Below are 16,707 nucleotides of genomic sequence, written 5' to 3'. Positions count from 1 at the left end.
CAGTGAGGCTTATTTGTAGAACAATATTAGAAATAGTTCAATTGAACATAATATAATGTAACCTTTTATACAGGACTCTTACCTCCAACCACACCGATACATATGTAGAGTTCAAGGACACTATTGCAGAAAGAGGATGCAATCATTCCAAATGAACACAGGATACCCCCTGCTATCATCACAGGCCGGCTACCATACTTATTCACCAAAATGCTGCTTATGGGACCTGGTAGAAAGAAAATGCAATTTCAGGTAACAGGTAACTCTATCTTTGTATTTACAACGTGTTGAAATGCTTTCCTCTTCCATCTGGAAAAATGTTAAATTGTTTCTATACCAATCTGTCTTATAAACAAACTTTGTGAGTTTGCAGACACAAGACTAGATGTGGATATACTGCCTCCACGACAATATAAATATTGATTAGTTATGGAGATGGATAAAAAGATTAAAGACATCAGACAAGCAAGAGGGATTGTTACAGCTCACAAACAATCAATACCGAGATTGGTCAATGGAAGTTTTGAAAGTGCAAGGACTGAAGAATTTCAAGTATGAGACTGGTATCAAAACTCCACAGAGCAGGAGGAAGCTTCTGGCAAGCCGACTAAAATTACTTAATACTGTAGCATGTCCTGCACCTGCACTTAGAACCACACACAGGCTTAAAAATATTGTCAAACCAGAACATAAATCTCTGGCCCCTGAGACTTGTTTTCCCTTGCCTCATCAAGAGGGGAGTGTTAATGGCAGTAAGATGACTATAGGCTGTCTGAGAAAATCTAAAATGTGGTTTAGCATAAAGACCTATAAACTTTTAAAATATTGCTGCAGGTTCATTTTTCAGTTTCAATTGCAATTCAGTTTATGGCATAATTACATCCATACTAACCAAACAGCTAACGTGCAATTTAGCATGACATACATTATATGTTTTTGAACAACCATGGCTAGAATAGATGGTGTGCTACATATCAAGATTAAGAGGTTGTCAAAGCTCTTTAGGTAAACCTGCATAGCATCTGATTACACTATATTTGGCCCAAACCACTACGAATAGTCTTACTTTTGCAATAATGAAACTTATCCAATACAAAAATTTTTAAAAATAAAAACAAACAAACAAACAAACAAAAAAAAAAAAACCCAACATCATAAAAAGCAAAGCATTTCAAACTTAAGATAGAGCTGGCGCCTAGCATGAAGTCGAACACCTTGATTTGCATCTGAGTCCACTGCAAGTTATTCACTGTACTGGTGACAGTTTTAAGTATCTGTTTTTATAAATATCTGAAGGAATAAACTTCACGCTGTGAAAAGCCAAATCCAATGAAATTTAAGTGTGCTTTCATAGGCACAGTTATATTTTGGACTTCACTCTTCAAATTACTTTAAATGTATTACAGTATTATTATTGATAGACTGCAAATGTTAATTACTATTTGCATATCCACAACAGAAGTCTTAAGGATATGCCAAATGATCAATTTTTAGCTTCCTTCCTTAAGGAAATAAGCTTCTACAATAGAACTGGCCTGTGCTTGTCTGTCTTTTCTAACAGCTCATGAATACAGAAATCAACTTGAAATTAACTTGACTGGAAAGCAAAGATTTGAGTGATGTTTGGATCTCAGTTTGTATATTCATCAAATAGCTTGAGTCCCCAGGAGTCTTAGGCATAACTGTATATTGAAGCCAACAGACTTAAATATCCACAGCATGGAATGGACACCCTAACCGACAACAGCCCTGTGATTTTTTAAAAGACTTTAGAACACTTATGAAGCACTAAAACATTAACTGACAGCTTATATGATGACATACCTAACATTTCTTCATTTCCATTTGAGGGAATCACTAAGCAGAACTGTGACAAGCAAGACTTTCCCTTTGAGACCACATGAAGAAAGCAGTGAAACACATTTTTATTTATAGAGCTACGTTTGGAAAATCAGTGGTTGGGCTCATGTTTGAGTTAGAAAGCAAGCCCTTTTGCAATATGTAAACAATATAAATAATTCCTCTGACTCAAAAAAAAAAAAACCCTTTTAACTGGAAATCTCTTTTTAACTCAAAGTTTCATTCCAATATCAAGTAACAGCTATAATTTTGAAAATAAATTACATCTAAGGCAATTAAAAAAAATAATTGTTATTGCTAAACACAGTAACAGTATTCACTTAAGAGATATCAAAATAATGATTTTTAAAATTATTTTTAAAATGATTTTCCAGTTCTTCTTCCTGTGATGAAATGGAAGTATTTGCAAAATTGAAAATGAAAAATTTGTTTAGTATTTGTTAACAGACAGTTGCTCATCAGGAACAAGAAAACTGCATCTCTGCAGATCTTCACTGTGGCAGTTAGACCGGCACTGTAAGTTACAGCTTTCCAGATCAATGCACCTAATGTTAGCTTCACCTACAAGACCCAATAGCTGAGCTCAAATATGGATGTATTAATGTAGGTAGGTAGTAGATACAGACACCAGAGGAAAGGCAAAGATGTCTGAGACTGACTCTATACTTCCAAATGACATAAATCTGGAATATATGATGAATTTAAAAACCCTTAAACACAATACTGTCTTTGAGATATTTTCTTTAAGTTAATTATGTGTATTTACAACGAAATTAATCTCCACTTAATTTGAGGTTTTCTTTATGGCTATTCCAGTATTTTGATTTAAAATTTGTGCATGTGAGAAATATTAATTGTTCTATAAGCCAGAAAGCAAGTTTAAGCTCCCTGAGTGTCTAGGAACTCTTCCAATGTGATAAGTAGGTTAAACATTTTATTCTGACATCTGTGCATACACTTGGTTTTAAAGTCTCATAAAATAATGCATATTCATACCTTAACATAGAATCGACATAAATTCTAGCTGTTTGCCTGCCATCTTATTTTTTATAACCTTGTACAAATTTCAGTCACATTTAACATCTCGTACTATTATTTAAGCAATGCTCAAGTGCCAGCATGGGTCTATATTCCTTGTGTATTTTTTCTTTTTAGACAAAGGAAGATTAAGCTGTTTAAATACTATTAAACTGCCAAAATCTTGCTATACATTAATGTATGTTAATGCACTAAAGGATCTCTGTATCTGCTTTCCTGAAGCCTGAAGTAACTGCATAACAGATGTTAAGTCAGGAGACCCACAAGAATATTTACTCTGATCTCTCCCTTAACACCTACAAACCATCAGCCACAAAAGATTGCATACTCCCTAAACCAAATTTAAGACCATTATCATAATATGCTAACACTCTCACAGCTGTATTTTTGTTTTCTATCTTTTTGTTTCAGGCAAATGACCAGGCTGTGAGAAGGTATAAGACAGCAACTGTGACCAGTGCCACTGAAAAACAGTCTCAGGAAGGGCTGTGCTTCAGAAGAAAAGAAAAGATAGCCACTTTTCACATTGTTTGTCATTATGCCAAAGGAAAGATGGCAAAAGTCATTTCAGCTGTGTGAGCAGAGATGGGAACATGCATTTTGGAGCTGTTTATGATGTTTCATACAAAGTCTATAATAGTGTGACACCTAAGTTCTGTCTCAATGGCTCAAGAGAGCATTTACTTGCACTTGTGCACAGAGAAATTGTGGATGTAGGCAGTACATTTAGATTAGATGTAGGGAAGAAAATCTTCCCTGTGAGGCTGGTGAGGCACTGGACGGAGTTGCCCAGAGAAGCTGTGGATGCCCCCTCCCCATGAGTGTTCTAGGCCAGGTTGGATGCGGCTCTGAATAATCTGGTCTAGTGGCAGGTGTCCTGCCCGTGGCAGGGGGGCTGGAACTAAATCATACCATCAGAGTCATAGAATGGCCTGGGTTGGAAGGGACTTTAAAAGTCATCTCGTTTCAGACCCTTTAAGGTAATTTTTAAAAAGTCTCTCCCAATCTTTCTTGTAGGTTCCCTTCAGGCACTGGAAGGCCACAATTAGGCCACCCCACAGGCCTCTTTTCCCTATTCTCTCAGTCTTTCCTCACAGGAGAGATGCTCCAACCCTCTAATCATCTTGGTGGTCTCCTCTGGACTTGATCCAACAGGTCGATGTCCTTTCTGTGCTGGGGGCCCCAGAGCTGGGTGCAGCACTGCAGGTTGCAGAGTATAGGGGCAGAGCAGAGCAGAGCAGAGCAGAGGGGCAGAAGGGCAGAATCCCCTTCCTCGCCATGCTGGCCGCACTTCTTCTGATGCAGCCCAAGACACAAGTGACTTTCTATGCTGCAAGCACACAGGGCTGGGTCATGTCCAGCCTCTCCTCCACCAGCACCCCCGAGTCCTTCTCAGCAGGGCTGCTCTGATCTGTTCATCCCCAGCCTGTGTTGATACCGGGGTTGCTCCGACCCAGGTGCAGCACCTTGCACTTGGCCTTGCCAAACCACATGAGATTCCCAGGGGCCCACTGCTCCAGCTTGTCCAGGTCCCTCTGGATGGCATCCTGTGCTTCAGGTGTGTCAACTGCACCACTCAGCTCAGTGTCATCTGCAAACTTGCTGAGGGTGCACTTGATCCCTTCATCCCTGTCATTAATGAATATATTAAATATTATAATTTACTATAATATTAAATAAGGTCCTAGTGCAGACACCTGAGGGACAGCATGGGTCACAGTTGTCCATCAGGGCTCTGAGCCATTGACCCTGAGCCTTCAGGACGTGGCTGTCCAACCAATTCCTTATCTATCTAAGAGTCCACTCATCATCTCTCTCCAATTTAGAGACAAGGATGTTGTGGGGGATCGGGTCAAAGACTTTACAGAAATCCAGGGAGATTACATCTGTAAACCTTCCCTTGTCCACAGATAAAGTCACTCCTTCATAGAAGGCCAACAGGTTGGTCAGGCAGGACTTGCCTTTTGTGCAGCCATGCTGGCTGTCCTGAATCACCTCCCTGTTCTCCATGTGCCTTAGCTTCTAGGAGGAGCTGTTCCATTTGTCCTAGTTTGATTTCTCACTGTTGTAATACAGTGATAGAATTAAAGATCATTCTGTTGCTCATTTTGCATATTACCAGTGCATTTATGCTTTTTATTTTGCTACCTCCATGAATTTTAGTATGGAACTAGAGATAAACTTTCCTGATAAAAAGGTAATTTTTTTTATCATATATTGACAATGTCATTACAGTGTTCATAGTGTCATCAACCCAAAGCAACATGAGATGACTCAGTCTGAACACTATGACATTTATTTAAATCAAGTGAATTGCTGAAAGAAGTTGCAAATATATTTAATAATATTTCAAATTGCACTAATGTTACATTGTAGATTGCATCCTGTCAAGTCAAGTGGTTTAAACACATTTTCAGCCATCTGCTCTGCAGAGTCAATGCAGCTGTCTTTCCAGTCAAGGTTTATCTTTTATTTCTGTTTCCTAGAAGGCTAGAAAAGCCCAAGGAGCTCCAAGAATTAATATTAGTATAAACTATTTGCTAAGATCAGCCCAACTTTCTTTTTCTCTTTCCTTTTTTATTTTTTTAATAAAATACAAAGCCTTCTAACAAAAACTCCTCCAATCACAAAGGCTTTAAGCAAGTACTTAGTACTACTATTGGAATCCTATCTCTGGTATTCAGAGGAAAAGGAACTCAAAATGCTTAAAACCCGTTCATTAACTTGGAAAATACTTACAAAATATGCTGTTTTTCTCAAGGAGGACCAAGTCAAAATATTATGCATTCTGTGGCAATACTATCTCTCATTCAAAAACCTTTGGCTAAATTCTATCAGTACTCTTGGACAGGCTTTAGGCAGAAAAAAAATATTAAAATGTCATTCAACTATTTTTGTATTATTTTGTATATTTGTATTTATCATGTTTCTGGGAATGACAACCTTGCATTTCTGACACATCCTATGTATTTGTGTAACAGCAATGAAGGTAAATTAGTTGAAGAATTGTTGGAAAGTTTTCTCTGTAGTTCTTCTGTGCATTTGGCTGTATTTTTTTTTCCATTTCATATAACATTTACAACTGGCTGCACCGATTCCATAAACCTAGATAACACAGAAACCCTGACAAACACTAACAACGAGAAAAAATGCACTTGCAGCAAATACCACCAAACAGAAATGTGTAACACTGAGTTAGGGTTATTAATCTATGAGTTGGGAGAGCTCAGCAGCTAAAAGCTCAACCTGCCAGGGACGATACAGTCACTCATTCAACTATCCATCAAACCTTGCTCTCCACTTCCCCTGCTCTCAGTGTCATTACCCTGAATGCTCACATTCTCACTTGTGTCCTGAAGAGGCCTTGTATTCTATCAAGTTTTTATCTTTTAATCTCTAAAAGATTAATTTGACCTTCATCTATTCCTTAGGAGAAATGCAGTAATTGTGTGTGGGGTTACACATAGGAGCTTGACTGATGGAAGAATGCTAAGCACTCCAGCTGCTTCCTCATGGTTCCTCCTCTTAAAAAGGTTATGTCTCCAAGTTTTGAAGTGAAGTGCTCAAGTCAGAAACACATATGTCTGACTACAAATATCAGCTGTTTTTTTCCTGAAATGTTCAGGAGAAACAAAATTAGCAATCAGTGGTGCTGGTACTTGCTCTTGCATGTATTGCTTTTATGGAGGAATCACAAACCCTTGATCTGCTTTGGTATTTTGTTTTTTTTCTAGCAATACATCAGAGACATGAATCAAGGGCTTTACATATTTTGATTAAAGCTCTTGTTTGGCTTGCAGGATTTTTCTTGTTCATTAGGGCGCAAATATGTATGGAGTTATGGACCACGTAATTTAGAAAATGTCTTCAAGTTAGCAAATTGCTCTAGATCCGTGAATTTTAAAAAGTTGGGAAAATGCCCAGTTTTTAATCAAGGAGTAGCCATGCTGATTATTATTTACATGGATATGCATCAATGCTTTATATTAATTATGTTTTGCATGCTGCGCTGCAGAATTTTTTTCATGAAAGACTAAAACACTTGATCAAAATGCAGAAGACTTTAAGATAAATTATGACATTTTTTTGAAACGAGAAGTATGAAACTTCATCATATTTAGTAGGAAATAAGTGTAATTCTATGAGCTACTGAACACTCAGCAGATTTCAGAAACATATATATGGTCATTGGCTAAAAAAGTACTGTCACAAAATTAACTGCCCAAATTTCACATTGACATCTTTATTATTAACAGAAATCAGATGCAGAAAAACCTTTCAGTATTTTTTAAAGCTTTCCTTGTATTTGGTTTCCTGTTACCTTCAATATCACTGAGTAGAGAGTGAAGCCCATGCATACATATTTTCAAAAACTAGTCTTTCAACTTAGAAAAGGGTAAGAAACAAGAAAGAAGAAAGCAGAGAACAAGCTAATGATGAGATGGAACAAAAGCACCTATAAGAGAGTGATAAACAGAGACACTGTAACACCAAGTACATATTATTCCAACAATGGCCTGCATGCCTCTGTAAAGGGGATAGCAGGAAATAGCATCAGTGCATGATATGTGCATTGCAAATAATCTTCTCAGAAAAAAGTTAATTTCTCCACAGAAAACCAAAGCAACCAGCTTGTAACTTGAGCATGTAATGTATCAACGTGAACATTAGAAAATTGGAAAGTGGCAAGTAATGAGGTACTGGGAAAAATTAATGAAAATTTTCTGCAGAAGAAAAGACAATGAATTTTAAAGCTTAGTATTTAACAGCAATTAAGTCCTCAAGATGTCATAGGCTTGCATGATTCTAAATTTAAAATAGCTTTTCTGACTCAAAAAATGTGTGGGCATTTCACTTAAATAATGTTACTGTTAAATGCACAATGAACCTGTGCCATTAAAAGCTACTTCTCCTTCAAATGAAAAACCAAACAAGGACTTATTCACTATTCCCTCCTGGAAATACAGAAAAGATAATAATACTAATATATAAATATTAGTAAATGTAATTATCTACAGCAATATACACTACAGAAGGTAATAATAAATTAAATTTCCATTTCTTTCAGGGATTCATTAGGAATGTCATGAGGCATGACTCTAAGGTATTTCATGAGTCATAACTCAAATGTTCTCATGAAAATGTGCAGTTGGGTTTTTTTAGAGGTATCATCTTTGGAGTGTTATTCTTTGTGGATGGCTGATATGAAAGCCTAAGTTCAATTCTGTGTTTGAGCACATGAACAGAAAGCATCCCATTTTTTGAATATTTAAAAAAAATCCTACTAGGTCTACTTTCAGGGAACAAAGGGAAATTAGTACTAATCAGAAACTAGAGGTTTCCAGAGGTTTACTAATCAGAAACTAGGCTAACCAGTATTTCTATCTAATAGTTTTTCTGTCTCAAAAACAATCTTATTAAAGAACTGCTGTGGTCAGACATGGAGACAACATGCTCACACAAAGACACTCATAAAACCAAAAATACCCAATGCTTTCCCTCATCTGATTGATGGACTCAATGATAAAAATGGGTTGTTTTTTTCCAGGGATAATAGAAGGCACTTAGCCCATATATAAGTATTTTTCACCCAAAACCTTCTGAACTCATTCTTTCACTTTCAAAGAACTTGGAAATTTCTCATCGAAGACTTAGTATTCAGTACTTTGTGCCTTTCCAAAGCAGGTTACAATTTTTAGCTATCAAACTTGTCTTTACAGCTTGCTAACTGTGAACCAGATTGCCAAACAAGTTCTGTATATTCTGCTGTTACAAAGGCGGGGTGATTTTCTGAAGATTATGAAACTGAAAAAAAAAGGCAGAGGTTACACTCTACCACTGTAACAATTATAAATATAGCAACTTGAAAATAAGAGACATGTAGTTAATCTAAGAGACAACTGTTGGGAATCAGTTGTCTGAATCAAAGAATCAAAATAAAACAAAAAAAAAGACAGAATAACCAAACTGAAGAGTTCATGCAAATATTTATTTTAATTCCTCATAGACACTTTTCGTAAACCATGTTATTGCATAGTTACAAAGGTTTTCATTTTCTTCTTACTTCCTTCCTCTTTGAGGAATTACTGTCTTCTAAAAATCTGTGTATGCACATGTGAACACAATATTTGTAAATGTTCGTTAATCACCACTTCCTATTTAGTATTCCCTATTATCAGTCATTATTTTTATACCCCTACTTAAAAATCCCTGGCTACTTTTCCTGAAAGCAGAATAATCAACTTTGTCAATTCTGCCTAGCAGAATTTTAGAGAGCAAAAAGTCGTAACAAATACAATAGCCCAGGCTATTGAATAGTTCTTTGGAATATAGGGTATATTGTCTCCAACTCAAATCAGTACATTTTTCAGATAATGCATTCATTATCTGAACTGAAAAGTTCAGCCAGCTTCAGTTAAGATTAATATTGTCATTTGGATTTCTCTGTCTTCTACAAGTTGCCCATCATAATAAAGTTCATACAATATCTCATTTTCATCCTGCACCTCATCCTACAGTTTATTTGTTTTCTTCTAGAATAATATTATAACTAACTCAACTTGGAAATGATTCCTTATATACTGTTACAGGCAATAATATGTAATTTCAGAGAAAGCACCAAACACTTGCTTTTTCTCAGTTGTTCTTCTATCATATTCCTTTCTGGTCCCAATTTTGCCCTGTATAATTAAACTTCAAATTGAAAATACTGAATCTACTACCTATGATGTTTCTGTGGACCACTTACTGGGAATTATGGATCATGAGTGGATCATTAAATCTCATCTACATACTTAGAATAAATGTGATGAGAAGTATAAATCTGGATGTATTCATAACATGGAAGTGTCCAGAGAAGTCATCAAATTTAGGCCATTGTCAATAACATTGTAAGATTATTTCCAAATGCATTTAACACATTAGTATCATCGGGCTTAAACACTATTTTTTAGAAAAAAAAGGTAAATCATTATTTAATCTTTTAAACTATATTCTTTTAATAATATCCAATAAAATTTGGTGGCTTTCAGTGCTAACATTTAGAAGCCTAAGTGAGACAATTTCCCAAATTCCTTTACAAACCATAAATTAGAACATTTCTAAATATTTTGATAATATTATATTTAGTAATATAATAAATGTTTAATAATATGTATTTCCCTATGTGCTGAGGGAATGGGAACAGGGAGGGAAAGGGGAAATGGGAAGAGTGAGGGGAAGAGAAATGACGAAAAAAACCCAGTAAAACGGAAGGGGGAAGAGAATTTATTTGGTTTTTGGCACCTATTTAGAGTGTAAGTGCAGACAGTAGTAGTGTATTAATGGGATCATAATAGACACAGAAATTACATTTTTCCCACTATTTTTCAAAATACATTCAGTTGCCAATTAAAACTGGGAATCTTTGTGAAGCTTCATTTGCTTTGGTTTTTCCCCTGTTTTCAAACAAATGAAAAAATAACGTGTTTATATTGAGAAAAATCTGTTAAATTATAGAATAATATGTAAACTAACGCCGAATAATTGTCTTCCTGATCAAAAAGACTAAAAGTAATATAAACTTTTAAATGCCTAGAAACATGATAAAAAAAAAAAATCAAAATTAGAATAATGAGCAGCCAAAAGTTGTCAAAATAACTCTTGATCCAAAACAGTAACACGATTTATGTGATGTTTTTCATTTTTCAATGCATTGTCATTGGAAATGTGCTCAAATTAGTAGCCTTTATTACATCCTAAAAGAAGTGGAAACTTTGAGGACAACTCAGTCAACACATACAAAATTCTCAAAGACTTCCAACCCAACCATTTTATGAGCCTACTATTTCCAATTTACTTAAATTTAAGACAACCCAAATTTAACTGCCTTCTAAAAATAATATTCAGGAAAATATTTACTGATTAATCAATAATTTAAGAGTGGCTTCTAATTTCTTCTCATTCTATTTTCCTTGCATCTCTCTAGCCTTCTTACAGCCAAATACATGACTCAGAATAACTCTATCCAGTAAAACTGAAGGAGAAATCAGATACATTTTTTAAATCTTTACATCTGAGTAGTTCAGTTTATCTCTGCATATTCCCATACCCACCTCACATATTTTTTTCTCATCAGAGTTGAATTTGCCATTGAGCTGTCACTTCTAGATTTCCTACATTAGAATCTACATTAGAAAGAGCTTTACTTGATGATCTTTCAAATTTTTAGATGTTCTCTGTGTATTGTCACTTGTCATTTACTTTGTAGACTCAATCAAAATTATCATGAATTATGACCAAGTTAAGAGTCAAAGAGTCATGAAAAACTAGTAGAAGAAGCCTGGGGCTTGGACAATGGAAAAGAAATATATTATGAGGGACTTGAACAAAGGCCTTTATGGCATTTGCATTTTGGCTGGACTAGAGAGGAAACAATGTTTATAACATTCTCTACATGGTCCTTTCTCTTGTAGCAGCAGAGGATACACCTCCATAGACAAGGTTTTCTGAAAATGTGTGGGTGGGGAAGTCTAGGTTGGGTCTGCTTACATGAACAAGGAGTATTTTAGCTCTGCTTCAAAAAGCAATATGAAGTGGCTTGGTGACCTAGTCCCACCCTGTTGCACTTGAAGATAGTATTTGCATGGCTTTTGAACAAGGGAGGTTTTTTTTACCTGCTGTGAAGAAATAAAACAACCTGCCACTGGCAGAAACCTCATTCTCCACCTAGTAATGTGAAGCAGCTTCCTTCTAATGATTGTGATACATCATAAATTCAGAATAAATTAGTGCCCATTAAAATACAGGCTTCTCATGATTTGTATTACAGATACTGCCTAAGCATTGTGCATTTCTGGAGCCACCTTTCAACTAAAGAATTATCTTGACATCCTTCAGCAAGAACACATTAAAATAATCCAGTGAAATATACCTACTTCTGCAAAGATTTACCTTGTGTGCCTGTGAGGAGAATATTACTTAGGTTTACTGAGGAAAGTAATACTTTCTTCCTACAGGAGGAAATATGTTTCTTTAGCAATTTTTAATACATCTTACTGGAAAGCAATTAGCCAGAACTTTGATCTAGGCAATGTGTATATCCGAACACCTTGTCAGGTAATTTTTTTATGACATCAGGTGAAATAATCTGGAAGAAATTCCATGATACAAATTTGTTCTTGTCTTAATCCCATTTTCCACTTCAGCTCTGTTTCTCTGAGCACAGGGTCAAGTGCTTTGCACTCAAGTTACTGTTTACATTTGAGTAAGTAAATATGAAGAGCTTCTAAATCAGAATGGCAAATGCAGCCTTGCACACTCTTTGCACAGGTATAAACTATGATGCTGTGTGAAAGACAAGAGAAGCACTCCCACATATAGTGTGTGACATGTTAGCTGATTTTTAAGGAATAATATAGAAAATTAAAACAATCATTGCATGAACCAACTTTATGCTTTAACATCCATTTTATTCCCAATCTGAAATAAAAATTTCAAGCCTCAAAATTTCCAGTTAAATTAAAACTCTTCAAAAAAGTCACTCTGAAATATCTCAAATGTCTTCTGCCATATAAATAAACAAATTAAAAATATAACCATGGGGCATTACAATGAACTAATTCTCCCTCTTAGCTCAAAATAATTACAAACATTTTGTTCAAGGTTATTAGGTATCATATTGCATTTCATTACCAAACAGTCTTAGAAAACTTGCAACTCTACACTTTCTTATTTTAGTATAAGCCCAATTTCTGGACTGTGCTTTTCATTACTGTATATGCAGTCACCTAATACACACTGAACCTTTCTCTGAGATGAACTGCAGCATGTCATTCTGTGAGGTGTAGTCCTCCAAGTCTAGCCCATAGGACACAGCGGCTTGTGGGCATTTTTTGTTGGGTTTTTGTTTGTTTATTTGTTTTGTCAAACTTTTTTTTTTTTTGGTTTTCTGTACCTTTCTATTCCAACAGAAACATGTTAAGCCAAAGTGGTTGTTCATGCAAGGGAACATGAGCTCCTTAGAATCATCTCCCATGTTGACTACTTTCTGTTCCCATGTTAGAGTCATACAATTTAAGGTCACTATCTGGAAGTGTTTTGTTACAGAATCTGTTGCTTCAATGAATAACCAGAATAATCCTCATAGTCACAAGTGTCTGATTCTTGACTCCACAGTGCACTTTGCAGCACCAGAACTCTATGGAATCCAATAAAATAAAACTGAATTTAAGAGACTCATACTTAAGGTGAAATTCTACTGTGTCCTTAGATTTTTGCTTTCCATTTACAAAGCAGAGATAAGCTTACTAACAAATAAGTCAAAAGTTTTATCAAACGATTACTTCAATAAAGTGAATACCACCAGCTTTGCTTAAATGCTGTAAATTTTTAAAGCTAGTATTCTATATTTTATTTATATTTTATTTGGGGAAAAAGATATGAATCATTTATGGATCATGTCTTTTTAAGGTGAATATAAAGAAAAATGAGATTTTAATGAATGCCTCTGCGATCACTTAAGTAATTGAAGGGACACTGTCAAGAAATCTTGATGTTGCAAACACCTAAGGATGAACATATTGGCATAAATATATTAACATACTTATATGTTGACTTTAGGTAGGTAAAAAAAAAACCTTTGAATTTTATGAAATAGCTAAGGTATTTAAAATGAAGTATTTCTTGCAGGATAAGCACCAATGCCCATACTTGGAATGGAGTTCCAGTCAGTTGTTTTAGATGTCCCTGATAAGAGCGTAACATCATCAGTGAAAATGTTCCTTCTCTCCATCTTTAAACCTTTATGTTCCTTAATTAAATGTTTCATGATAACAGTTATGGATTCTTGGATTCTTATGGATTTTATAGTTCCTCTAAAGACAGTCTTTAAGTTAAATATCCAGAAGGAAAACCTCCTGCACTTTGTTCATTTACTTGCTGCTCTGAAAATTACAACTATTCTGATGAGGCAAGTAATAGCAGATTCATACACTCTATTACATACAGTTAGCAATGCCACAATATGGAGAGATTAATTCTGCCAGTTGTTTATATGCCAATAATTCAAACAATTTAGACCAGAACTGCTCTAGAAGCTTTTCTGAATGAAATTTTACTTCCAAGAACATAAGATAACTCCACCTTCTAGGGAAGGCCAAATAGGACATCTGCTGCCTTCTCTTGTGCCAGTCCTATCTTGAAAGCTGGTGCAGAGTTCCTAGGAAATCCTGCAAATCTGGAAGAAATATGTGTGGGACAGAGAACCTTATCCTTGTAAAAGAACTAAAAATTTCAGCCAAGTAAGTTCTGTTCCAGGAAGAGCAAAGGATTCCTCCATAGGAGAGCAGTATAAGCAAGGTTTGTATAATGACAAAATTGGTGCTGCCAGCTGATACTGGTAAGTGTTTGGGGATCTTGTTACAAAGAGATTGAACTGTATTTAACTTTTAAATCATTCACAGAACATAAGAAAATATAACAGATCCATAGATTTCTATCAGCTTATAATCAGCTACAGAAGAATGCAAACCTGGCCAATTATTTATTAGACAAGCCAGTTATTCTCCTAGTAGTGTTTTTTCTCAGCTGGTTATGGAAGAAAGTGAATTACAGGTATGAGGAAAGTCATTGCAAGATAAGAGACAATTTACAAACTAAAAAGGTGGTCTTAAAATTACCAGGTATTTTTAAGCACATCAAAACTAATGCAACTGAGTCTGTGTCACTGGAACTTGGGAGAATTGCAACAACCTAAGCAACATACAAGAACAAGATAAAAGAAGAAAATCAAACCTTTAACACAACAAGCTCAAAATCACTAACCATGGGTGTTTATCTCTAATAAGAATGTTCTTAGATTTCAAGGTCTCTAGGTAGCAAAATATAATGTATTAGTATAGGGCAAAAACCATGTAGGATGGCATCAGCTCAGATTTGTGCAAAATGGACATCTGAACTTGACCTCTAGATTCTTTTAGCTCTCAAATACAAAGACGTCTTTAAAGTACAGTTTATTTGATGTGTTTTGGACATTTAACTTAGGAAGGAATGAATTAGAAATTCTCATCTTTATTGACTGACAACAGAAGTTGTCTAGACAACTGGATCAGATGTAGGTGCCTATGCTGAGGAAGACTAAACACACGAATCCTGTTCATCTTATCTGCAGCTACTATTGATAAAAGCCTGTAAGGATACCACTACTTTCTTCAAAGTTTTCTAAAAGCTAAAGCTCTTAATGGTATTTCAAAGCATTACACATAGAAAACCAAACAGGGCACACATTCCCATCATCAGTGAGAATGTTGCAAGAAGTGTTTGAACGATATGAGGAAATCAACATCTTAGCTCATAACACAGTTCCTGTATTTAATTATATTAATATAATACAGTTCCTGTATTTTAATCACATTCTTTCATTTGGATGTCTAGTCATAGTAGATATTTCCCCAAATAAAATCAGGCACAACTGATATGCAAATACTTAACTGTTTCTTGACAATGAAAAAACACCTGCCAAAATTTGTGGAAAAGAAAGCTAGGCTTTTCTTTGGCTTGTATACACCAATAAAACATGTATAACCTACTAAAGGTGCATTTTTTTGTATTCTTTGACACACAGAATCTTAATAGAATATCACTATTAGATGAAAAGCTTCTGACTCCTCAAAAACTCTTCATATTGTTTATACATTTAAATACATGGTCTTTGCAAAAATCTTCAGAACCAGTAAATCAATTAAAAGATTGCTTAATACAATCATAGAATACATTCTAAACCACCTCATTTTTTGATTTCTGTCGTTCCTCTGGCATCACCATAAACCTGTCACTAAGTCCCTGGCCCACTTACCTCTTTTAATGACTACAGAACTACATATCTTTATGAATCATGGTACGTCTCAGCTGTTGCCATTTGATACTGGCTTAGAATATCTTCTAAACATATCAGTACAACTCTGTTTTCCTTGAATATACTCTCCAAAATAAACAAGGGGATAGTTCTTAGACATTCCAAAACAATGGACCAGCAAAATTCTATAATAAGTTCTTTGTAAAATCTTGGGTTTATTATTTCATTTGAAGTGCTGAGTGACTACAATGGTATACACAGACTTTTCCTTCCCCACAGTTCTCTGGTATCTGCTTGAATATCTCATGATTCCCAGTTGCACTAGACCATTGTTTCATTACCTTTGAATTACCCAACACACATCAGGAACACAACCATTGTATGATCCAGTGAAAAACTATATGGGAACTAATCCAACATTTGCAGTACACACAAAATAAGCATTCTTTCGTCAAAGTTTTACAAGCTCAATGAACATATCAAAGGCCTCAGTTTCTCCCTTGATACCTTTTTTAAACAAACCCAAAGTTTTAGCCCCTTAGAAAATGATGCATGTTATTTATTATTGTTAGACTTTGACCTATTACTTGAAACTAAGTGGGAATCAAAAAAAGAATCATCTTTGCAGATAAAAAAGCTATCAATATTGATTTAGTTATAGAAATCCCTGTCTATAAAACCAAATTAAGATCAAGACAAATATAAAGTCTTACAAAGGGAAGGAGGGATTAATAAATGTTCATCATGTAATCCACATTTCCTACTTGTATGTAAATGAGACCTGTTTCAGAAAAAGGCTCAAGTTAATTAAACTTAAGTTACCAGTAATATTTCTACAGAATCATGGAATTTTTAAGTTTGGAGAAGACCTTTAATATCATCAAGTACAACCATTAACCCAGCACTGCCATGTTCACCACTAAACCATGTCCCCAGGGGATCATATGTATCAAACCATTACTAATAGCTTATGGCCG

General features: G+C 35.2%; 1 protein-coding gene across 4 annotated transcripts in view; it reads right to left on the bottom strand.

Annotated features, from left to right (window-relative positions):
- Positions 1 to 16,707, bottom strand: part of SLC16A7 (solute carrier family 16 member 7) — an 84,158-nt gene that overhangs the window by 13,017 nt on the left and 54,434 nt on the right. For all 4 annotated transcript variants that reach the window (XM_068998159.1, XM_068998183.1, XM_068998167.1 and 1 more), the window contains exon 3: positions 83 to 226. In XM_068998159.1, coding sequence (XP_068854260.1) covers positions 83 to 226 — 144 coding nt within the window. The remainder of the gene's footprint in view (positions 1 to 82; positions 227 to 16,707) is intronic.

This window comes from Aphelocoma coerulescens, chromosome 1A (genome assembly GCF_041296385.1).
Source record: "Aphelocoma coerulescens isolate FSJ_1873_10779 chromosome 1A, UR_Acoe_1.0, whole genome shotgun sequence".
NCBI classification, from domain to species: domain Eukaryota; kingdom Metazoa; phylum Chordata; class Aves; order Passeriformes; family Corvidae; genus Aphelocoma; species Aphelocoma coerulescens.
Note: the sequence above shows the minus strand (reverse complement) of the source record. Positions and strands in the feature narration are given on the sequence as shown.